Source organism: Macaca fascicularis, chromosome 4, assembly GCF_037993035.2.
Source record: "Macaca fascicularis isolate 582-1 chromosome 4, T2T-MFA8v1.1".
Lineage (NCBI taxonomy): Eukaryota > Metazoa > Chordata > Mammalia > Primates > Cercopithecidae > Macaca > Macaca fascicularis.
The window spans coordinates 104,972,395-104,998,312 of record NC_088378.1 but is presented as its reverse complement, the minus strand read 5'-3'; the positions used below and the strand labels follow the sequence as shown (position 1 = coordinate 104,998,312).

Genomic DNA, 25,918 nt, shown 5'->3' with positions numbered 1-25,918 from the left:
CCAGGATGGTCTCGATCGATCTCCTGATCTCGTGATCCGCCCGCCTTGGCCTCCCAAAGTGCTGGGATTACAGGCGTGAGCCACGGCGCCCGTCTTTAAATTACACTCATCTTTAAGGAAATGCTTGGTAAACCACGGCACACGTTTACCTATGTAACAAACCTGTGCATCCTGCACATGTACCCCAAAACTTAAATAAAAATTAATATTAAAAAGAAAAGAAATGCTTGGTGAAAACTTCTAATTTTTCTAGAAAATGATCTAAGGAATAGAGAGAAAATGTTCCTGATTTGTTTTCATCTTCTTTAGCATGGTTATCTTTTCCAAAATCCAAAAGGCAGTAATTTCTATTTTGAAGTCATAACTGTATGTTTTGTGATACTTCCTGATCTATGCTCAAAATATCATTAGAGGAAGGAACTGTAATAATTTACCTTTCAGGGCTACTAGTCACCTAGGATGTGCAAATGCCAAAATAAATACTTTGCTTGGAGTGCAAAATATGATTAATTGTTGTTGTTAATATTATAGTGTGATTGTAAACATTTTATTTATTCATTTATTGAAATTAATATATTTACTTATATCTCTCCTTAATACTTAGGAAAATAGAGACATTTTTCCCCTCATAGTGCCAAAATATTACTTTTAAGTCAGGTTGGTAATGATGAGGGAAATTTTATTCTTAACCAAAAAGATACAAGCAACCTGATACATTGGAAGAAACTAACCTTGGAATTAAAAGTCATAAGTTCAAGTTTCAACCTGACCTCTGGCAGAGTAAAGGTGAGGTAGTTATTTAATGTCTGCAGCTTTAATTCCTCATTTATGAAGTGAGATGATTGATCTAAATTTCTATCAAAGTCCCTTTCAGCTTTAGGAGTATAGAACTACAGGAAACCATGATGCGTGGTTTCTTATGACTAACACATTTCCAAGGACTGGAAGACTTCTATGAAGACACTTTTGGTGAAATCTTGGAGCAGCTATTATATTTTGCTTCAGTCTGTAGAGATTTTAAACTTCTTTTTGAAATTAAGAAACTGATGTGTTTGTTAACGGACTTCTTTTTCTATCAAAGTTTTTGATTAACCTGCTTTAGAATCACATAGGATTTGACTTTTCCATCTGTTGTTTTCCTGATGAATGCAATATAGCGCAGTCTCATAAGGCCTCCGTGTTAAGGCCTTATGCAAGATAACATAGATTTTGTGCTGAATACAAGAGTTGAGCACCTACTAGGACTGGTTATAGGCATCATTGTGGATTTTCATGAATGGAACAAATTTTTGTGAATGCTTCCTATATGCAAGGTACTAGTCTAGATGCTTGATTTATAGCCACAAGTCTTGCAGGACCCTGTTTTTGTGGAAATCACATTCCACAAAACGGGCAATAAATACATAGACCAACAATTCTTAAAAAGTCAGGTAGGCACAAGCCTATGAAGAAAATAGGACAAGGTAATGTGTTAGATAGTGACTAGGGTGAGGACAACCTTAGCCCATTCAAGGGAAGTGATATTTGAGCTGAGACCTGAACAATAAGGAAAAGTCATCTAAATCAAGGGTGTCCAATTTTTTGGCTTCCCTGAGCCACATTGGATGAAGAAGAATTGTCTTGGACCACACATAAAATATACTAACAGTAATGATAGCTGATGAGCTTAAAACAAATCACACACACAAAAATCTCATAATGTTTTAAGAAAGTTTACAAATTTGTGTTTGGGCTGCATTCAAAGCCATCCTGAGCTGCATGTGGCCAGTGGGTGGCGGGTTGAGTAATCTTGATGTAAATGAAGACCTCTGGGAAAGACTGTCCCAGGAGAGGAAACAGGAAGTACAAAGGCCCAAGGTCTCAATGAGCCCAGTGTGTTCAAGGAACAAAACTCAAGTCATTGTGCCTGGAGCCTGGGTGCCGCACAGAGACTGGAATAGGAGATGATGTGTCAGAGGAAGGCAGGAGTCAGATCACATCATACCTTATGAGTCATGGTCAGAGAAATGAATCTTATTCTAGGAACCATGCAACACTTTCAGAAGGTTATAAGTAAGGGAAGGACCTAGTCCGATTTTAAAAGCTCATTCTAGCTGCTATGTGCGGGCCAGACTGTAAGGAAAGGGAAAGAAGGAGGACAATCAGGACACTATAACAGGAGTCCTGGGGAGAGATGGTGGCCACTTGGACTAATGTGATGATAGTGGAGATGGAGAGAAGTAGCCAGAGTCAAGATCTGTTTTGATGATAAAAACAGTAAGGGCTTGGGGCAGTGGCTCATGCCTGTAATCCCAGAACTTGGGGATGCCAACGCAGACGTATCACTTGAGGCCAGGAGTTTGAGACCAGCCTAGGAAGCATGGTGAAATTCCATCTCTACAAAAAAATACAAAAAATTAACCGGGCATGACTGCACGTGCCTGTAGTCCCAGCTACTCAGGAGGCTGAGGTGGGAGGATCACTTGAGCCTGGGAGGTTGACGCTGCAACGAACCATGACCATGCCTCTGTACTCCTGCCTGGGTGACAGAGTGAGACCCTGCCTCAAAAAAATAAACCCATAAAACAAAACACAAAATCAGTAAGACTTGATGATGGGTTAGACAGGATGGGGGATAATAAAGGAAAGGCATGAATAAAGAATGACTTGCAGGGATTTGGGTGGAGCACCTGAGTGAATAGCCATGTCTTTTATTGAGATGTGGAATCCCTGTGGAGGGATGTGCTGAGGCAGCAATACAAAACGTTCAATTTCAGTTATTTAATTACATGCCTTTCCCCTCCACGTGGAGTGCCCACTAGGGACTTAAGTATGTGAGTCCAGGGCACAGGAGAGAGAAATAGACAAGGTTTATCTTGGTTGCATCTCACATCCCCTCGTTTTTGGAACTTTCCTCCCAAACTCCCACTGCCTTAAGGTGACACATTTGCTGCCCAAGACTCAGCATCTCATCTTTGTCTGTGTAACTCAGGAGAGCTTCCTGCTCTGGATTTGTTCTTCTCTCTCTGTGTCTTCCCTCTTAAAACTTCTTTGCTTCATAGCAGTCCCCACAGATCTCTGCTCTGTGCTGTCCAAGGTGAGAATTAATTATTAGACAGTTTGTTAGTAACGTGTGACTGACTTTTTGGGACTATCTCAATATTAACAGAGCTTGTGTTTTATAAACACAAGGATTTTCCAGACAGGAAGAAAGCTCTAAAAGTAGACAATTAGGTGTTTTGGCTTGTTAGTGAAAGCACTTCATAGTTAGGAGGAATATTGAATGTACAGTCTATTTAATAACAATTATACAAATATAGAGTGATCAAATGCTTCCTCTATCTCATGCCAAGATCTTTTCTGTAAAACAGAAATCTTTTAGATTTTATTCTATCTGTATTTCCTAATGGTTTTAAGTGAATTTTGACCAGAAAAAATTTTTCATTAATCAAGTAGGAAAGAAAATCTAGAGAATGAAGTTAATATGGAATGTGGACAAATATAATTCATTCTTAATGTCCTATACATTGGAATTGCTTCAGGGTTAATAAAATGTGATTTTTTATCCAACTCCATGTATATTACTACCAGTAACTTTGTAATTAGCTATTCTGTTTTAAGTAAGTGGACGAAATATTGTCATAGGTATGTTTTTATTTGAAGGCTTTTTGTTTTTTGTTTTGCTTTTTCTCTTAAGGCTTCAGTGATTTACTTATTATAAAAGCTATAGGTTGGGAGTTCTAGACTTTTGCAACTTAATTTTTACCTACCAAAATAGAAAAAATAATATTTGTTAGTGCCATTACCAGTTTTTAAAGAATTTGCCTCACCACCAGCATATTGAGGCATATGGCCTTTTTAGGTGTGTGAGGGGGTACAGTAGGTGTCAATTCTCCCTCATCTCTGTCCTTGAAGAATATAGGAATAATTTATTGGTCACATTAGAGGTTAGGGTTATTTTTCCCAAGATGGGAATAGTTGCAATTTTTTAAAACCTGATCATCAGCACAATTCATGCTCCTTGCAAAAACTGAGAAAGTAGAGAAAATGTAAAAAAAAAAGAAAAAACCAAAAAAACCAACAACAAAAAAACACTTCCTTAATCTTAACACCAAGAAAGAAACATTTTAATGTTAAGATTTTTATGAAATAAATGTCTTTTGGGGTCAAAGCCTCACTGTCAGTGGTTCTGAGACCTGGACACTGCTTGTACTATAATTAGTCATTTTTAAGGAGCCCTATTTCTGATCCCCTGGTTACTTCCCCAACATTTCGTATGGTTTTCTTCCATTTTATGTTTAAACAGAGAGCTGCTGTACGTAGAGCATATCAGAGAGCAGATGCAAGCTACATTTTAGATTTCTACAACATTGAAGTGAATTATAAGTTCAAAGGAATCCAAGATATATGAATTATAAGGCTTCAGAGATACTCCAGATTACATCTAGAGCTGGCTCCCACCCTCAGAGGCCAGTGTGAAGTGGACTCCCAAGCAGCAATTTTCCCTTGACATGCTTGGAGCATTTCGACCAACTTTAGTTTGACTGTGTGATGTTTAGTTAGTCATATTTTTAAAATATTGATTTTATAGTGAACATTTTGTTAATCTGATGTACTTGTGCCCTCATTGGCCCATGAATATTTAGATGACCTTAATTAATGTGTAGAAAGAAGGCAATTTAAAATAAAGTATAAATTACACTTAACTTTCACTGAGTCTGGGCTCTTCAAATGTAGGTCAGTATTAATTTATGTGGATAAAATTTTCATTTATGACACTGAACTACATACAATATGTATAAAATGGAGGGAAGGCAGGAAATATCCCATTGAGAATTTCTAGTCCAATATATATATGTATGAATGAACTTAGCAAGTAAGGATCAACGATATTTTTCTTAATGGGAGTATCACTGAATAAGCAATGGATAGGATTTCTTATAGGAAATTACACTCAATTCGAAATATTCAAGCATGGATATCTTAGACATAGCAAGCTGTCATTATATCTCTCTGGTAATCCAATATGGCCTCTTTTATAACAGAAATTTTGGCAAGACCCAGAGAAACTATTCTGTGTCATGTTAAGTGTTTGTGCTTGTGTGGTATAAACAACAAACATGGTTTGTAAGAGTAGATTTTTTTTTTAACATTTTATTTTTAAAATGCAGAAGTTTTTCTTCAAATAGCATAATCCTGGCAAGCAAAATCATATTTGGTCTTAAAAGCACAATATCAATTTCTGAAAGGGAAATATAGTAATTATAAGGATTTTCATTCATTATAAACTTAGATTAAAAAATCAATTATTCCTTAAATATAACTAAATTTATTTCAATGTATAATTTAAAATAAAATTGTTATGTATTAATACTGATAATACTCTTATTTTTTGTCACAGCGGAAACTACTCATGAGATGCAAAAATATTTTCAGTTTTTGAACTAGATTATAAATTATTGAACAATAATTCTATTTAGTTTAGTTTTTTTTTTTTTTTTTTTGAGGTGGAGTCTTACTCTGTCACCTAGGCTGGAGTGCAGTGGTGCAATCTCGGCTCACTGCAACCTTCACCTCCTGGGTTCAAGCAATTCTCCTGCCTCAGCCAACTGAGTAACTGGGATTACAGGCACGTGCCACTCTGCCTGACTAATTTTTGTATTTTTAGTAGAAACGGGGTTTCACTATGTTTGCCAGGCAGGTCTGTAACTCCCGACCTCAAGTAATCTGCCCGCCTCAGCCTCCCAAAGTGCTGGGATTACTGGTGTGAGCCACCACACCCGACCTCTGTTTAGTATTTGTTTATTAAACATCAAAGTGTCATATCAAAATTAAGTATGTCTCTGTCTCTCATTTGCTGGATCACTCACTCATTCAACAAATAGAGTGCCCTGCTGGGACTGGATTTAGGTTTTGTGAGTGATACAAAGATATGTTAAATGCTGTCCTTGCTTTCAAAGAGCTTTCAGTCTTAATAACAGATGGACTGGTGACTGCATTACTATCATCCTAAGTAGAAAATGAAGAGAAAAAATGTTTTTATTATCTTTTGCTTTGTAAGAAACCACTACAAAACTTAGTGGCTAAAAATAACAATTTGTTATTTCTGAAGGATTTCAGAAAATCTACTCCTCAAAAAAAGCAATAAGAACATAGGCAAAATATGTCAAAATCAATATATTCTGAACTTTTTAAGGGGCTTTCACAATCTAATGAGTGATTATTTAAAAAAAAAAAAACATTGAATCTCAGTAAGACTAGCAGGCTTTATGGCATTTTAATTTGTCCTATTCATTTGTCCTATTCATATCCCTGTCTCCCCAACACAGGGTAGGCTTGAAAACCAGTAGCTTCAGAATCACAGTGAAAACTAGCTGCCTAGCAGCTGCTGGAAAGGGAAGAAAGAGTGTGAAGTTCATTAAAAGCTCCATTTTCAGGGAATTGCCATTATTTTTCCTGCCTGGTAGTTCCCTAAAAACCCCAATTCTTGGTTGGTCTTTATTTAACCTGATCAGAGCTTGTAAGAATCGCCTTTTCCTCTGGACATTAATTGAAAATAATCATTAATTGAAAATAAACAATTGTTTAATATTGCAACTGCCTGAGGCAGCAGTTATAATTGGAATAAACAAGAATCTGATCAAAACAATTTTTAAAGAAAAAATGGGGGAAGAAGACATCCATAGAGGGCCCTAGAAAGCTCCAACATATTTGTAGGACTCCAGACACATGTTTCTATGTTACAGGGCTGTGTGAAAACTCAGGAAAGGCCTGAAAAGGCCTTAAACTCTTATCTCTGGCCAAACTCAAAGCTTTGAACAAGCAGAACACGAAGGCTAAGGTGATTTATAAACTGCCAGCCTGAACATTTAAGGTATTTTCCATCACACACACACACAGGCCTTTGGCAAAGGCTGGGATGCTTTTAGGTCAAAGGTATTTAACTATTCAATCATTAGTTGACTACTAAGCTAAATGAGCAGAGACTGCAGGATTCACACATGACGAAGAAGACACACTTTACAGAATTTTTCCAGGAAAGTGACTAAGCAAATAAAAAGCATCTACAATAATGACAACAAATAGCACCAACAGCAAACCACTGATAGGTAGAGTCTCATTTCCAATGTTGCCATATTATATTATTTTAAATGTCTACTTTTCAATTAACAATTATAAGATATGCAAAAAACAATGTATGTAAAACCATACACAGATAAAAGAGTGGCCAATAGAAACTGTTTCTGAGGAAACCTAGACATTGAACTTACTTAACAATAACTTTGTCTGCTATTTTAAATATATTTAAATAACTAAAGGAAACTGTAATGAACTAAAGTATGAGAATGATGTCTCACCAAATAGAGAATATCAATAAATAGAAATTATTAAGAAGCAGCAAATCAAATTTTTGAGTAGAAAAGTATAAAACAGAAATGAAAAATTTATAGGAGTGGCTCAAGAACTGATCTCAGGTGGGAGAAGAATCCAGGAACTTGAATATAGTTCAATTAGTCTTCAGAACAGGGGGAAAAAGAATGAAGAAAAATGAACAGAGTCTCAAGACTGTGTGATACCAGCAAGCATGCATAATAGGAATTCTAGGAGTTGAGAGTAAAAAAAGACTATTTGAAGAAATAAGAAATGCAAATTACTCAAATTTGGTAAAAATTATTAATTTATATATTCAGGAAGCTCAACAGACTCTAAGAAGGACAAACTCAAAGAGATCCACACTTAAGTCACATGATAACCAAACTGCCAAAAGTCAAAGAGAGAATTTTTACAGCAGCAAGAGAGAAGTAGTTGACCATGTACAAGAAGTTCTCAATATGAGTAAGCTGACTTCTCATCAGAAACAATGGAGACCAGAAGGCAGTGGGATGACATAGTCAATGTTTTGAAGGAAAAAGACTGTAAATCAAGAATTCTATATCCAGCAAAACTATCCTTCAAAAGTGAAAGTGAAATTAAGGATTAAAAAACACCAGAATTTGAGACTAGCGCATCTGCCCTACAAGAAATAGGAAGGAAATTCCTTTAAGCTGAATGAAAGGAAACTAGACAGTAACTCAAATTCAAACAATGAAATAAAAAGCACTGGAAATAATTACATAGATTAAATATAAAAGCCAGAATAAATGTGCTTTGTTTGTGTCTCTTTTATTTTCTTACCAGATTTAAAATACAGTTGTATGAATACATACATATATAAAACAATATTAGAAATCTTCATTGATGGGAATATAAAATATAAAGATGTGATTTATTTGTATGTCAATAGTACAAAGCAAGAAAAAGCTAACAGCTATATAGAAGCAAAGTGAAAAATAAAGCTAAAATATCCACGTTATATTTAGCATGGTCTTCAGTTGGGACTAGGAAATCAGTATTAGGAACTAATTTGCAAGAATTTAATATGATAAAACTTCTTTGGAAAATATTCATTTACTTATTACTAGTGTTCTTTAAAATTCTCTGTACCTCTCTCTACTAACCAAGTCAAGTCATACCATTTTATTTCCTTGATAAATCTCTACTGTTTGTCAGACTGCAGTGAATTCTGAGATTTTCTTCTGTTGAATATCTTGTTGAATAAGGAAATGTCACAACTTAATACTGTAATCTCTTCACTCATTTTTATATACTCCAAGCTTTAACAACACTGTACCAGAAGATTTTTTTAAAAGGAAAGAGAAAAGTGCTTAAGTTACACATTTACTGAGAAAAATATGACTGAGATATTGCATTACATAGAACTTTATACCTAGATTTTCTTTTCTTGCAATCCTTAGTGTCCTCACAAAAGTTCTTTGTTTTCCTCCCACAGTAAGGTATTTCCCAAAGGCCTTCCTGAGGAGTACTCAGTAACTGCCATGTTTCGAGTAAGAAGAAACGCCAAAAAGGAACGGTGGTTTCTGTGGCAGGTTTTAAACCAGCAGAATATTCCACAGGTAAAGTACCATTAGAGTTGTGCTTATTAGTTTTCCTTGTGTGATTAAGCCAGGTGAATTCATTGAACTGTGTGCACAAATTTGCGAGTAGATCTAGTGTCCAAATGTTCTCCCTTTAGAGGGATCATCAACAAGAAAATGCAAGTATTCTCGTAGTTAGGATGGTCTTGCTGAGATCCATAATATGAGAGTATAGTGGATAACAGAGTGTTAGTTTTTGTTTTTATTTTACTTCTAGGTCCATATTCTGTTTAAAGATGCAAAACTGCCTTCTCTTCACAACTGCTTCATTAACTAATTCCTTCTAACTAACACATTCTTCACCTTCTGTCATCTCTAATGTTATATATTATTTTTAAAGCAGTTCATTGTTTCATTGGACAATTCTTGGTGAATAAAGAGTTGAGACTTAAATATTTATCCCATCAATAAAAATTTTATGGAACACATGCTATATGCTAGGTAGTGACAAGAAAAGAGATCTGAAAAACAGAATTTGTATTATCAGGGAGCATAAGGAGTAAGGAGATGACATCTAGGAGAACAACATAATACAGCATAATTATAATACAGTGGAACAAGTGCAGTGGTAGAGTTAAGCTTGGTGTTGGGTGTGGTCAATGGGAGCACAGAAAGGACAGTTCACCAGAATTGGGGAATGGAGAGAGCAGGAATCTAGGAGAGCATGTAGAAGAGATGGCATTTGGGCTGAAAAGAGGGAATGCTGGCACTCCAGGGGTGGGAGAGGAACCTCAAAATTACTTACTGGCACCATACATTAGTTTTTACTTCTATACATGTCCATTGAAATGTTTTAAATCTTCACTGATCTTTTAATCTGTTAATACAGCTACAATTTTATGATGAGTAGATCAACCAAGAGTATGTCCTCTATAAAATGTGTTTTCTCTGTACCTTGCAAAGTGTCAATAGTGAAAGAATTGATCTTAGTTTCCCTACTTAGGGAAATGATCATATTCTTAGTCTTCTTAAATTGGTAACCTTAAATTCCTGTGTTACTAATACAGAGCAATAATTTATATATACTTATAAAATTTTATCTATAATATACATAAATTATGTATATATAAACTTATAAATGGTTTATATAAACACACACACACACACACACACACACTCTTAGATGTTCTCTTAGGAAGGGGCATATTACATTCACCAGAATGCCCCATTTGTAAACCATTTTGTAGTGGTATTTGCTGTTCTTTTATTTTAACAAACCAGGTGGACACAAGTGTCATCTAAAATATTTTACTAAGTGCCTCAGTTATACTAATATGCATCTTGAGCTTTTCTTTGTGTGCTTTAAAAATTTTGAACATTGATTTTTAAAACATTTAAAGATACTTTACATTTTTGCAGATTTCTATAGTAGTTGATGGTGGAAAGAAGGTGGTGGAATTTATGTTTCAAGCCACAGAGGGAGATGTGTTGAACTACATTTTTAGAAATCGAGAACTCCGTGCTTTGTTTGATCGTCAGTGGCACAAACTTGGCATCAGTATACAATCCCGGGTCCTTTCACTCTATATGGATTGTAATTTAATTGCAAGGAGACAGACTGATGAAAAGGACACTGTGGATTTCCATGGACGGACAGTTATTGCTACGCGAGTTGCAGATGGCAAGCCTGTGGATGTAAGTTGTGATGTTGGTTGTGAAAGAGAACTAACACTTCTAAGTAAAAAAAAAAAAAACTTATTAAAAACATCCTCCTTTATTACTGTGTAATAGATACCCTTCTCATCAATTTTATTAATTTAATTAATTTGCCATCAGATGTGTGAAGAACAGATATGTTATTTCCAACTATATTTTCACATATATTATTTTAACTCCATTTTATAACCATTTTCTCCAGCCTGGGAATTTAAAATAATTAGGTCATGCCTTAAAAAATTAGATTATTAAAAATAAAAATTGAAAATATGATACAAAATATAATATTGGTCTTAGCTCATATGTTTTAAATAGAAAGGACTGAAAAAGCCGAAGTTTAAATTAAATGGTTCCATATTAGCTGCTATTTTCATTCAAGAACAATAGACTATTCATCCTTAAAATAGCAATTACTTTTTATTGCAGACTATTTTTTATAAGCTTATAATGGTTTTTCAGGGTTCTATTGTATGGAAAAACTCACTAAATAGTAGGTCATTTGAAAGAGAAAAATTGCCTAGTAAAACCCTTTTGGATAGAAAGTTCCTTTAAATATTACATTTGAAGCTAACATGATATAGATTTATTATTGATTTCCCTAGAGAACAAGGTCTATAATCTTAAAAAGTTATATATATTTAAATTTGATGGCTGCACGTTTTCTTAGTTTATTATGTATAAACAGTTTATAGTTTATTTCTTAGAGGTTTTGCAAGAATGGAATCCAGTCTTGGACCTCAGCCTAAGAAGATAGAGTGTTCTATGTCCTGTGTCTCATTAACTTCTCACCCAAGGATAGAATTGATCCTGGGCTGGGCGCGGTGGCTCAAACCAGTAATCCCAGCACTTTGGGAGGCTATAGTGGGTGGATGACGAGGTCAGGAGATTGAGACCAACCTGGCTAACACGGTGAAACCCCGTCTCTACTAAAAATACAAAAAATTAACAGAGTGTGGTGGCGGGAGCCTGTAGTCCAGCTACTTGGGAGGCTGAGGCAGGATAATCGCTTGAATCCAGGAGGGGGAGGTTACAGTGAGCCGAGATTGCGCCACTGCACTCCAGCCTGAGCGACAGAGCAAGACTCCGTCTCAAAAAAAAAAGGGGAATTGATCCCACAATTTGAGGCTAAAGAATATCAGGTGAATCCTTATAAAAAGGATATAGGTGAAAACCATGGTATTACAGTGGTTTCATAATTTAATGTGGATTCTTGGTTCATTTGAGGATAAACCTGAAGGCATGTCACAATGATGCAGTTATTTTTGGAGACAGTTACTGTTTGAGTTAAACAAACAAAATACATAGTTTTATAAAAGATTCCTGGTTCTACTGAAACTTTGAGTGGATTAATTTTTCATCATCTCTGTACAAGCTCTGTGATTCATAAGATCTGTTATGGTGTGAAAATGTGTTTATTTGGGCTGTGTGTTATTGAAAAAAAAATTCTCATGATTGAGTTTTATTTCACATATCCCACCTGTGTGTTTTTGTGAGAAAGTGACAAAACTGATATGAAGATTTTTTTTTTCAAATCAACTCAGCATTTTGACAAGCATCAGTACAGATTTAACCTTACTCATTCTCCTTCTAAAGCACTGTATCAGTGAAGCATTCTGAAGTAATGAATGAATAAACAAAGCATAAACTATTCTGACTGTGGTTTCAATGTCATGGAACTCAATTAGGTTGTAATCCTTTGAAAATTGATCATCTATCTTTAGTTAAGTAAAACAATTAATATGCAGGACCTGGTACAATGGATGGTACATAATAGGATTTCAATATTTATTGACTATTTTGATAACAATGGTAATACATAAGTTTTAGTTAAGAACAATACTAATTAATTGGAGTTCTCATTCTTCATTCTACATAATTCATATGTTACTGCGGTATTTCATTATACTATGTAAGACAGTGTATTTAAATTTTATAAATAAAAGTTAACCTTAATAACCTTTCAAAAAGTTATAGAACATAAATCATTACATTTCATTTAGTCTCATGATTTTGCATTGTCTGCAAATCTTAGGCTGCTCATGAATCTATAAGATGTCTGGAGTTCTTAATGCATTCTATGAACTGAATTGATTTTGTTCATCTGAGGTGTAAAGTAAAAGTTGTAGCTTTTTCCCCCCCTTTTTGCTTTTAAAGTTGGAGTAGAGGTTCACCACAATCACAACTGCCTGCTTTCTATTATTATAGGTTAATTATTATAAGATTAGAGTTGGGTCTTTCTATATACAGTACCTATTGACCTCAAAGTAATGCATTATTTGATACAACATTTCAGTGCTTAAAGAATTCAAACAACCTATTTAAGAATTTATTATATTGATATTTTATCAATAATCAGTACTATTTACTTTTTCTAAGGTGGTGATTTGATCTTGCATTTAAAGGCATGATTATACTTTCCTTGAACTACATTTAATTTCATGTCCAAATGCCAAAAAAAGAGAAATCTGCTAAGCAAATAGATGGAATCAATTATTTTTGTAAAAAAGTTGTTAGCCTTGCTCAGATTATACCAATATAATATAAAAATCAATAGGTTTCAGGCAGAATTCATGAAATATAAATTTTTTTTCCTTGTTGGTAAGTGAACACCTATTTCAGTGCCTCAAATAGGAGTCTAGAAGTACAAATAAAGCCCTTCTCATCATGTGTTCATATCTTTGATTTTACCTTTTCTCAATTTTTAAATTTTGAAATGGCCTCATTTTGTGGGCATTCTTTATTGTAGTGTAAAACAATAGCTTTTTAAAAATAAGTTCTTCTATGTTATTGTTTGAAACAGCTAGCCAAGGTTTGCAATTGCTTTCATTACCTGATTTCCTTTATCTATAGATCCATCTCTATATCCAACTCTATGTCTCTCAAGTAGTCCATAAAACAGTGAATCCTACATTTAATAAAAACATTAAAATATCTACCAGTAATTTATTTATATTAGCTTCCTTTTTATTTCCGATTAAATTACTGTAGTTCTTAATTGCCTGAATGTGATTCTCAAAAAACTAAAGATGTTTCTTATTATTAATTTTTTAATAGATTGAACTTCACCAACTTAAAATCTACTGCAGTGCAAACCTCATAGCTCAAGAAACATGTTGTGAAATATCAGATACTAAGGTAAGTTAATTTTCTTTGCATATGAAGAATGAAGAACGCTGATTTTTAGTGGCATAGTTTGTAGAGTCCAAATGTAGGGTGGCACTGAGTGTATTCTGCTGAAACCAGGTGAGTAATTTATTCCAAGTAAGAAAGCCTTCATGGTGCTTTCTCATGGTTACTTTCAACAGTTTTAATCCCAGCACTTCACCCTTAATTTTGAGGATAATATATCCTCACTTTGAACTCATTATAACTTAAAAAGAATTTATGCCTTTCCTCCTAAACTACGTTCTGACATCTGCACCATTTCCAGTTACGGAAGTTTTAAATTTGTGATCATACTTGGTTCTCACTTATTTTCCTTTTCTATCCTGTCACCCATCCTGGCTAGGTTTCCTTTGACATAGACTTTTCATCCTCATCTTCCATTTTCCTGTTCCTGCCAAAGTGCACCTTTACCTCATGTCTGGGACATCAATCATTGTTGGATCAATTGCCTTCCCCGTGTCCTTCCCCTTTACCTTGCAGCAAAATCAGAAAAGTCTGAGTCACTGCTTTGTATATTCATTCACTCTCTTCCAGCAAACACTTGATTCAGAAACGCTGATCTTCTAAACACGGTGCTAAGGAACAGGGTTAACAAACATGATTAAGGCACATTCCCTACCCTCTCTTTGTGTCTTTCTCTTAAGTGACTCCTGTTGGAAACAAAATATAAATGCAGTTCCTCAGCCTCTCATTCTAAATATTCCTAACCTAACCGTACAACTGTTACTTTCTTATACCAATCTTTCATTACAAGAAAAACACTAAATTCAATACTTTCTATATCTCTCAGTATAAGATAGCCATGTGTGCTATCTTATATTACTAGGTATAATTATGTTTGTTTTTAAATTGATTTAAGTACAATTCAGACTCAGTAAGGGAAGTTTTACCTTGATACACTTTTTTATTCCTAATGCTTCATTTGGAGAAAGTAGACAATCATTGTTTGATTTATTGACTTATCAACTACAAAAAGAGATAAATGGGACAGAAAGATATTCAAAGAGGGCTAGTTCTAAAAAAAATTATAGAAAGAACATATGAAAAGTGAAAATAAAAGGTAAAAATGCCTTTTGTTTGGATCTTAGATTTCGTAAAAGTTCTATACTTGCCATAGAAAATTATATGAAAATTTTTTCCATAATTTATGATTCAAAAATATTTTTAACTTTTGTAGCTCACTTTGGTGAGTGAAATAAGAATGTAGCCAAGTGACTTAAAGCGTAGCTAAGTCTTTCAAATATTATATGTTTTGCTTTTGTAACTTGGCTTTATAAAGCATATCTCCAATCCAGTTCATGTATCTCATTCCAAGTAAAATGCAAGCCAGCCAAATATCTTTCTATAAATATCTGAAAAGATAATTTAGAATGCCAATCTACAGACTTGAAATACCTAGACTTCCTGGAGCTACACGTTTAAATCTTAAAGATGTTAATTCTCCAAAAATTTTGTTTTTAATTATGCTTTTTTGATGTAAGAGTTTTTAAAATAATAACTTTCTCTGATTGAAAAGTGATATAATGATATTTTGATATATCTAAATATTGCATAATTGACCAGTAATCACTGCCCTTTATCATTGTATTAATATAATAGAAACTTTCCAACTGATTTATGAGGAAATTGTTTAAGAAGTATAGGTGATGAATTGGGTGGAATGGTTGGTAATTCAAAGCAGTGACATGATCTCACACATTATGAACAAAAGATTTTTAAATCATATTTTGAAAAGATTATTTGGGAGTTAGTTTTAAAGAATAGAAAATAAGGTAGGAATTTATCTCTAACTATGGAAAAAATAAGAAAAGACTGTATTTTTTGCTGACAATTATTTGGAGGGGATATCACCATTCATTTAATGACTAACAAAAAATAGAAACATACTACCTTTTATGAATATGAATGTACAGTTGGAAAGATAAATAATTATGTAAAAGCCATTTAAATGCATGTGCTCTACTTCTGATACCAACTGTATTTATTTTCTTTCTTGTTGCCAAATGTTTTGAACTCAGAAATTTTTAATGTAGTTGCTTAAATATCTAATTTTGTCCTGAAATTTCAACTCACACATGTTTTCTGGTTGTCAGTATTTTATAAAACATTTCAAAGGCAACATTTTTAAAAGATCACCTATAAACATGCTTCTTCATATCTATTAGATTTTCAGTTATCTAAAGCAGTTAAGTTTCATGACTCTAGATGTAAAAAGAATGAAGAACAATTATTAAGAGAAGAATGAAATCAGTAACATTTGTTGAAAATAAATGAGAAATGTGGTTAAAGTTTTAAGGGCTAAAACTGAATATGTGTCAAATCAAAACCAGAGGTTTTATGAGGAGAAGAGTCCTTACTTGTATGTTTGGTGTTGCCTCTGGGCACTTTTTGTGGAGTGTGGACAGGTTTATGGTGAAGCCTGAGACATACTTTTAAAGTTATTTAAATCCTCAGTTTAATATAGTGACTCGGTTATCCGAGCAAAATTGTGAATTCATAAGTGGGTCTTGGTTATCCGACTGGGAAGCCATGAAGTAAGAACTGGCTGAAAAATCATATCAAATCAAATGAGATGAATGAACTGTTTTGGTAATAACCTTGTTCCACTCAAATATAAAATAGTTTTTAGACTTTCAAATTTGGAAACTTGTTTTGATAAATAACAATCGTTAAATCTGGAGAGAGTAGATTTGAAAGAACTAGTGGTGGATACAGTAAATAGTTGCAGTATTTCTGGGTGCTGGTTTTGTTACAGTTTTTATTGTAATTATCAAAGAATTCAACTACTACCAAGTTTTTTTTTAATTTCTTATTTCCAATTTTTTCTTTTAAATTCAGGGATACATTTGCAGGATGTGCAGTTTTGTTAGTTAAACGTGTGCCATGATGGTTTGCTGCACAGATCATCAAAATGAATTTTTGTTACAAAAGTTATCTATGTTTACTGGAAAATATAGCCAAATCCATAAAAGAAAATAGATATCAATCATGATTTCAACCACAGTAGATAACCACAGACAATATTTTAGTTTTGTATCCTGAAAATACTTTACCATGCATTTACAATTTGTGGTATACAAAGTAATGTATTAACTCTCTCCTAGTGCTTTCTCTTTGTGAAATTGCAAATTCACAGTGGAAAACTATGGTGAGGAGTCTGGTACATGATGCTGAGAAAAAACAATATGTTTATCCTCTTCAGATTCTCCATTTGGATTAGTTTTTTGGAAAAAAAAAAAAAAGTTCATTGCTTTGTAACCAAATTGCACTTCATGTTATCCAGCATGCTCTGAACCCACTGCATAAGTATAAAATGCACTACTTGTCTGTTGCAGTGGAGACCTTTTTAATATCTTTAAAGAACAGTAGACTAAAGTATACTTTGATTTAATAAATATTGTCTAAGAGTGTAAAAAGAATTTATTTTCTACTCTATATGTTTTAAAAATCATCTTGTTGAAGGAAACCGTATTTTATAAGTTCAAATTACATGCTTCAACTTTAATTTTTGTTCCCAAAAGATGTATTCACATTAAACATTTCCTATTGTTTCATGAAATTCAATTCATATTGTTTGTACAAATTATTTTATTCCTACAATATAATTATTATAAATGTATGAAATTTCTATACTTATCAAAAAGTTACCTAATGTAACTTTGTAATTCCTTACCAAGACCATTATTTTAAATAATTTTCTTGTGTGTTGTCAATATAAGAAAACACATGGGCTCAGGCAGAAAGTGCAAAAGTGTCATAAACATTCTCACACTGGTGTCAACTTTTGGTTAGTAAGAAAGCGGTTCTTGCAGGCAACCTCAGCAACCCCTAGTTTAGTGGGAGCCAGCGTTTGGAACATCAGAATGTTTGGAATTGGCCCCATTTCCTAAAGCCTCTTTTTGGATTTTAGTGCCCAGAGCAGGATGGCTTTGGAAATATTGCATCATCATCGGTAACTGCTCATGCCAGTAAAATGTCTTCATATCTGCCAGCAAAGCAGGAACTGAAAGACCAGTGCCAGTGCATTCCAAACAAGGTATGCTAGTTTTAATCTGTGCACACTGAAAGCCACTCCAGACTATGAGCCCAGCTCCTTGAATGTGGCCTCTCTTCACAGAATGTGTCTTGCCCTTCAGTGTTTGTTGAAGTAAATACCTCAGTCGCTGGGGTGGGTTAAGAAAAAGGCATTGAAGATAGGATTTCCTGGATTGTTACCTGGATAGTTTCGAGCCCATCTGAACCTCCTTCCAGGGCGTGAACTAGAATGAATAGAAAGGTGAAGGGAGGAACTACCTGTACAACAAGCAAGTACTGAGTGCTTAGCATGTGCCAGGAATAGGCTGAAGTTCTGGGAATTCACAGTTGAAGAAAATACAGTGCCTGCTCTTCAAAAACATACACAAAAATACTCCACATTGTATTTCTTCTTCTGTGTAGACTGTATTTTTCCAGCATCCCTAAATTTTCAACCGGCTGTCTCCATCCATCATAAGTTATTAGGGGAATATACAGAGGGGCTCTGTTATTATTCGAATAATTTGTTTCATCTGCACCAATATGATCCCCTGGTCAAGAAGGCTGGACCATGAACGTTTATGAACTTCCTCTATGGATGTTAATGGCAGTCATAAAGCCTGTGCTAAAAGGCTGAGTGGTGTCTTGGTGGCTTTTTCCAGTGCCCATACCTGAGGAAAGGAGAACTTGCCCCAGTTTCTAGAGCAGAGTGTGCCCTAGCTCTGGCTGAGCCAGGATGGGGATGGGGTGAAAGTTTAAGGGAAACTTTCATTTTTTCTAGTGGTCTATATTGCATAGTAAGCTCCACGAAAAAGGCAAGGTTCAGGGGACCATAGAGAAACAGCTTCTGTTCCAGCTCCTGGAAGGTCTAGAGGAGATGATTCTAAATGGTGTTTGGAAGAGTGAGGAATAGTGAATGGAATTCCACTGGCATGCCCTTTTTCCCTTGTTCACACAGCTCACTATTCCTCACTCTAAGCATCAGCTCAGAGGAGAACAAAGCGTTGTCTTGCTATTGCCAGCTTCATATTTATAAACCATTTGGCTTTCGATCAATGTGACAGAATGGTTGCTAACACAGATATGCATTTTTGCTCAGGGAGAAGCAGGATTACCAGGAGCTCCGGGTTCACCTGGGCAGAAAGGGGATAAAGGAGAGCCGGTAAGAAAAGGACAAATATTGATGGGAAAAATGGGGGTTTTGTTAAAAAATGACTTAAAAATGTGTTCATCTCATTTTTCTATATTCCATACCAATATATGTTTCTATAAAAGGCTATCAAATATATCAAATACTATATTAAAATGCTGATTACTAAAATAAGAAAGACTATCAGCATTCTAGTCTGCTTTTGAATTCATATTGGTAGGCTGGTGTGAACTTTGGAAAGATCTGGAACTGCAAGTCTTTGTACCTATAAGCTCTAGCAAAACTGTGAAGCAGGAAAGTCTATTTTCTAGCTGTGCCCTAGCCTTCTTTAGCATTCCCTTCCCCAAATCCCTGTTGAACTCTTGCTTCTCTTGTCTTCTGATACATCCCCACCAGAGATTTTTCTGTAGCTCCCTACCTTTTTTTTAAACAGCCAACTTTTGTTGAATACTTTCTGCGTATGCATTATGTTGCTTGGTGTTGTAGAGCACATAAAGAAGAATAGGATATATTCCATGTTCTCAGTGATTTTACATCTACAAAGAGATCATGGAAAATTACAAGGCCATATGTGTTAGGTGCTGTAGGAGAGTTGCAAGTGTCCTGGAGAAACGATCTGGGGAGCTGGGGAGGATTTAATGGAGGAATGGCCAGTGTGTAATTCTAGGCAATATCCCATGCTTGGAGATTTGTCTTTTCCTTCTCCCACCACTCAAAACTTAACTGTAATGTTTCCCACTCTTTTGAGTACATCTTTTGTCAGCTAATCAGGTAAATGAATGTGCACTGTTAGAAGTTCATTCTGTTTTTGTTATCTCTCCAAGGTAAAATAGATTTTAATTCCTTTCATGCCTTAACTTGGGAAGTCCATGATTCTAAATTATTTGTATAATCTAGTCGCCTGCCCCCCCACTTCAAAAAGACAGGAGACAGAAGTCTGAGAAATGACTGATCCCCCAAAGCTTCAACAGAGCTAAAGTCATTTGTTCCTGAAGGAATGTATTCGCATTGTACCTTGCATGGGAACTTCTGACAATTCAGCAGGTGTTTGAAAAAGATTTTTGAGAAGGGACGGGCCATTTATTAATGCTCTTTAAAACTCATTGCTTGGGGTACCTTTACTTTCAATATCATTTTATGAAAATTCAAAATAATTGAATAATATCTGATTCTAAAGACCACTTCAATCAAACTAAACATACAAATCATTATACCAATAGCAAATATTTGTTTCATGGTTACACGTACCAGACACTAAGAAGAGTGTTTTAGATATGACATCATACTTGATCCTTACAATCATTCTTCATGATAGGGATTAGTATTAGCATTTTACAGATAGAAAAACTGAAGCTTAGGGAGGTTAAATTATTGCCCAATGCCACATAGCTTGTGGCCAAACTGGGATCTGAACCCAGTAGGTCTGTTGAATACTCATAACCAGTATCCATTTTTAGGGCTGTCACTATATTCTAAAAGCAATTCAGTATTATGTATCTGTGTTCTTTGATCAGGTACTTCCACTTGCAATATTTTACTCTTAAAACATCATTTAAAAATGCCAGCCTAATATCTCTATCCTCATTTTACAGCTGAAAGCCACACATAGGTAAAATGATGTGCCCAAGGTAACACAATTAAAAGGACTCAGAAAGTGGAAAGATCTCTGAGTTAATCCCAACTCTTCTATGGTTAGAGGGTGAATTTGGCCAAGCCACTCAGACTCTCCATACTTAAGTTTTCTTATCTGCAACGGAAGGTGTTCTCATTTATCTGTTCTGCCTATACTATAAAGTGACACAAAAATGCCTTGAAAAAAAATGCATGTGGCTTAATTGTTGGTGGCTGTGATTTATACACATTCACATACCCATTTCTTAACTTGTCTTTTCACTTCTTTGATTTAATCAATTCTGTCATATTTAAGATTGCTGGCACAGCAAGAAATTTCCTGTGTTGCTTTTAGGAAAAATACCCTGCCCACTAAAATAAACAAACAAACAAACAAACAAACAATCGATGTCAGAAGTACAGTCCTATTTGAATAATTATTTTAAAAATCATTAAATCGACTTTAAATTCTTTTTTAAAGATTAAGTGCTTAGTCACTCTTGTTAGAGCCTATACCCTTTAAGAATGCATTTTCCCCCTCCATTCCCTTTCATCATAAATAGACATCTCTCACTTTAACATTTAAATATTTTTCTTTATTCATTTATCCATCAACACCTATTTATTGAGTTCCTGCTATTATAATAAAAAATGTGCCAGACGTTGGAGCCTTAGCAGTAATAATAAAATACAGGGCCTGCTCTCACCGAGTTTACAATCTTGTGACAGTTTGTTCACAGAACATTCTCTCCTTCTATAGAAGCTAAAACCAGTAGAAAAGAACTAGGAAAAATTAATAAAAATGGATAAATATTAGCCAATTTATTGTACATCAAATCTATAAAATATACAAAAACGCACCTTAGAGTTACAATGCATTATATGACTTCTCATCTGTGGTATGTTTTAAGAATATTAACATTTGTTTTAAATTCCATGATAATTCCTAATGGCAAGAGATTTTAGTGGCAACATAAAAACAGCTGGAATAAAAGAAGTTTATAATCTACACAACAAATAATTAATCTGTATATTTCCTTTATCTTTTTGATACATGCACCCACATTTGATTAAACCAACATATACTCTGCCTTGTAAAAATGACATTAGATGACCATGACCATGAATGCATTCTACCTTCCTGGCACTTCAAATAAACATGGATGCATTGCTTCAGTTTAAGGAGTGGAGAATGAGTTTATTTCTGCTCCTACTGCACTAGGTGATCCTGCAACTTCAATGTGCAATAAATAAAGAAGGCTTTCTTTCATTTTTGATTCTGGCATGTCATTGTCATTATTAGAGCAGGTGCACAAAATAATGCCTACATAACTTGAAGATCGAAAGTCATTTTGCTCTAAGGCATATTTAGGAGTAAATTTTGTGAAATCATCAGAAGTGCAATGTTACTAAGAGAATCAGATGTTGTTCTAAAGGTTTTCTTTTTGATCTGTAAGCCCAAGAAAGAATATTTAGAGGAGGTAGAACAGGACGTTGGAAAGAGTACCACTCTGGAGCCTGAACCACTTAGGATTGAATCCTCTCCACCTCTTACTTGCTTTGAAAATTATCCTTAATAATACCTAGGCAGTGGTTGATTGTGAAGAAGGCATACAATACAATGTATATACAGCACTTAGAAACTGGCATATGATAGATACTCAACAAATATATGTTTCCCCTGCTTTCTTATCCACCATATAATTGTCCACATATTGAAGGAGAGGTCGAGATAACTATTTTAGGTTGAGTTTAATTTCATTTGTGGCTCGATGAGGAATAAATAAATCTTCATTTGTGAGATAATCTCTTAGAATTTTCAATGTATTAGATGTAAAAATGTTGAGTTATCACGTGCTTCAAAAGATTATTCAATTACTTGAATATTTCATTCAACTCTGTATCTTTTATTTGCAATATTATCTGACATTTTCTGGATACAATGTGCTAGTTTTTGTTTTGCTTTGTTTTGTTTTGTTTTGTTTTGTTTTTTGAGACAGAGTCTTGCTCTGTCTCGCAGGCTGGAGTGCAATGGCGCAATCTCTGTTCCCTGCAACATCCGCCTCCCGGGTTCAAGCGATTCTCCTGCTTCAGCCTCCTGAGTAGTTGAGATTACAGGCACCCGCCACAATGCCTGGCTAATTTTTGTATTTTTTAAAAGAGATGGGGTTTCACCATGTTGATCAGGCTGGTCTTGAACTCCTGGCCCTAGGTGATCCACCCACTTCAGCCTCCTAAAGTGTGGGATTACAGGTGTGAGCCATTGCTCCCAACCCAATGTGCTACTTTTTAAAATATATTCTTTGCATTGTTTTATTTAGATAACGTCGATTAGAAGCCATCCAGACACAATTATAATTTACTTTTTCTCATTAACTATATAATATTAGTCTTTTGGTGCATTTTACTTGTGGCCCAATGTAATAAAGTGAGAAAAGATTTGAGAATACAACTTCCACATCTCTTTCAAATTATATATCACTACATTACAGTATTTCTAAAGGTGTTAAGATTTTTATTAATATTTTAATTGACACATAACAATTATACATATTTATGGAGTACAGTGTGATATTTTAATTCATTTATACGATCTGTAGTAATCAAATCGGGATAATTATCATGTCCATCACCTCAAGTGTTAATTATTTCTTTGTGTTTGAACATTCATAATTTTCTCTTTTAGTTATTTGAAAATATACAATAAATTATTGTTAACCATAGTCACCCAGCAGAGTTTATTTATTCTGTATAGCTGTAATTTTCTATCGATTAACAAACTTCTCCCTATCCCCACTCCCCACCCTTCCCAGCCCCGGTAACCATTATTCTACTCTCTACTTCTGTGAGGTTAACTTTTTAAACTTCTGCATATAAAGGAGAACATGCAGTATTTATCCTTCTGTGCCTGGCTTGTTTCACTTACCACAATGTCATTCTGACTCATCCATGTTGCTGCAAATGATGGGATTTTATTCTTTTTTATGGCTGAATGTAATTCCATTATGTGTATGTTTGTGTATGTATATATGTGTGTGTGTGTGTATAAAACATTTTCTCTATCCATTTATTCATTGATGAACACTCATTTTGATTCCATATATTAGTGATTGTGAGTAGTGCTGTAATAAACACAGGCTTTCAGTTATCTTTTCACCATACTTACTTCCTTTCCTTTGGATACATATCCCCAGTGGGATTTCTGGATCACATGACAGTTCCATTTTTAGTTTTTTGAGGAATCTCCATACTGTTCTTCATAATAGCTATACTAATTTACATTCCCACTGAAAGTGTGCAAGAGTTCCCCTTTCTTCACAACTTTGGTGCGTTTTTTTTTTTTGTTTTTTTTTTTTTTGTCATTTAGATAATACCCATTCTAACTAGGGTAAGATGATATCTCATTTTGATTCCAATATGCTCCTCCCTGATGATTAATGTTGTTGAGCATTTTAAAATGTATTTCGTGGCCATTTGTATGTCTTCTTTTGAGAAGTGTCTATTCAGATCATTCACTCGTTTTAAAATCAGATTATTGGGGGTTTTGTTTGTTTGTCGCTGTTGAGTTGCTTGAACTCCTTGTATATTGTGGATATTAATCCCTTGTCAGATGAATACCTTGCAAACATTTACTCCCATTCTGCAGGTTGTCTCTTCATTCTCTTGATGGTTTCCTTTGCTATACAGACGCTTTTTAGTGCAATATGGTCCCATTTGTCTATTTTTGCTTTGGTTGCCTGTGCTCTTGAGATTGTATCCACAAAATCTTTGCCTAGACTAATGTACCAAAGCATTTTCCCTACATTTTGCCCCAGAAGATTCATAGTTTTGGGCTCTACATTTAAGTTTTCAATCCATTTTGGGTTGATTTTTGCATATGGTGAGAGATAAGGATCTAGTTTATTCTTCTGAATATAGTTTTTCTAACACTGTTTATCAAAGAGACTGTCCTTTCCTCAATGCACATTCCTGGCACCTCTGTCAAAGATCAGTTGGCTGTAAATACATGGATTTATTTATGGGTTCTCTATTGTGTTCCATTGGTCTATGTGACTGTTGATGACAATCTAAGGTGTTATGCTTTGAGAATCCTTACTTTAATGCAGCAGATTCATAGAGAAAAATTTTACTGTTATTTATACATATACATTATGAGTTAGACAATTATTCTGAATAATCATGTAAGCAAATCCTGTCCCACCTGAGCCAAAACCCACTAGTGACTTCTTGTCTCTCTTAAGATAAACCCCAAAGCTCTAACCATGAGCTATGAGGCTTCACATAATGTATAGAGCTTTCCCCTACCTGACTCCTCACTCCCAAATTGTCTCGAACCCTCTTCCCTCTTTTATATTTGCTCCAAGTCCTTTGTACCAGTTATGTATGCCTGAAGTGTCCTCGTACATATCCACTTGGCTCTCTTCTTCATGTCTTCTAGGTCCTTGCTCAAAAATAACTTTAAAATGAAAAGGCCTTCTGGCATCTCTGTATAAAAAGCATCCTTACTCCCACCTCTATGCTCTTACTTTGCTTAGCACTTTTATTGCCACCTGACACATTATCATCCTGCATCTATTTCCTTCCCTGTTGGAAAATGAGTTCTGTGAGCCTATACATAGAACAACACATAAATAATAGGAGCTAAAAATATGCTGAATGCATGAATGAACACTATACCTCAAGGAAAGTTTAAATAATCAACTCAGCTATTTCTAGAAACTGTAAGTTCTCCTTCCTAATTGCCCAGGAGACTCTGCTGAAAGATTCAATTTGCAAGGAAAGAGTTAAATAATATTATATTGTTAACTATTGTTCTACTACTTTTTTTCTTTTAAAAAACAAAAATTCTTTTCACATTGATTTAATCAGGTTTAGCTTAGTATTGCTAAGGTAATGAAGCATCAAAAATATTTTGCAAAAAGCTAGAAGTTTTGGCAACACTTAACATGTATCCTTATTTACCTATTTTCTTATCCACTATGATGGTTTATTAATATGATTTACTACTTTTTCTTTTTTTATAAAGGTGATGATCGCCTCTCATGGAATAATGCAGTTTTAAGTACTACTGCTTGTATTTAATTATCTAATTGTGATCAGTATTCTATAACACGACACCTAATCAAGCGATTTTAACCACGCTCTCTAACACTAAACTCTGTATAACATTATTTGAAGAAATAATTAATACTTTTCTTTCATTTAGACTCAATTATAATAATTTTCTGAATCTTTTAATTCTCTTTTGTTAGCAAGCGTAGTTAGCAACCTAATTCCTTAGCAACTGCATTACTTTCTCAGTTCTTTAAGACCCTTGTTAATAACTTCACCCATTTTAGAGCTGAAATTCTCTCAGAGTTTTATAAAC

At 34.5% G+C, this 25,918-nt stretch overlaps 1 protein-coding gene across 4 annotated transcripts in view; it reads left to right on the top strand.

The window, feature by feature from the left end:
• Positions 1-25,918, top strand: part of COL19A1 (collagen type XIX alpha 1 chain) — a 329,196-nt gene that overhangs the window by 47,040 nt on the left and 256,238 nt on the right. For all 4 annotated transcript variants that reach the window (XM_065543865.2, XM_005552609.5, XM_065543866.2 and 1 more), the window contains exons 5-9: positions 8,810-8,933; positions 10,314-10,589; positions 13,665-13,745; positions 17,686-17,811; positions 18,889-18,951. In XM_065543865.2, the coding sequence (XP_065399937.1) occupies positions 8,810-8,933; positions 10,314-10,589; positions 13,665-13,745; positions 17,686-17,811; positions 18,889-18,951 (670 nt within the window). The remainder of the gene's footprint in view (positions 1-8,809; positions 8,934-10,313; positions 10,590-13,664; positions 13,746-17,685; positions 17,812-18,888; positions 18,952-25,918) is intronic.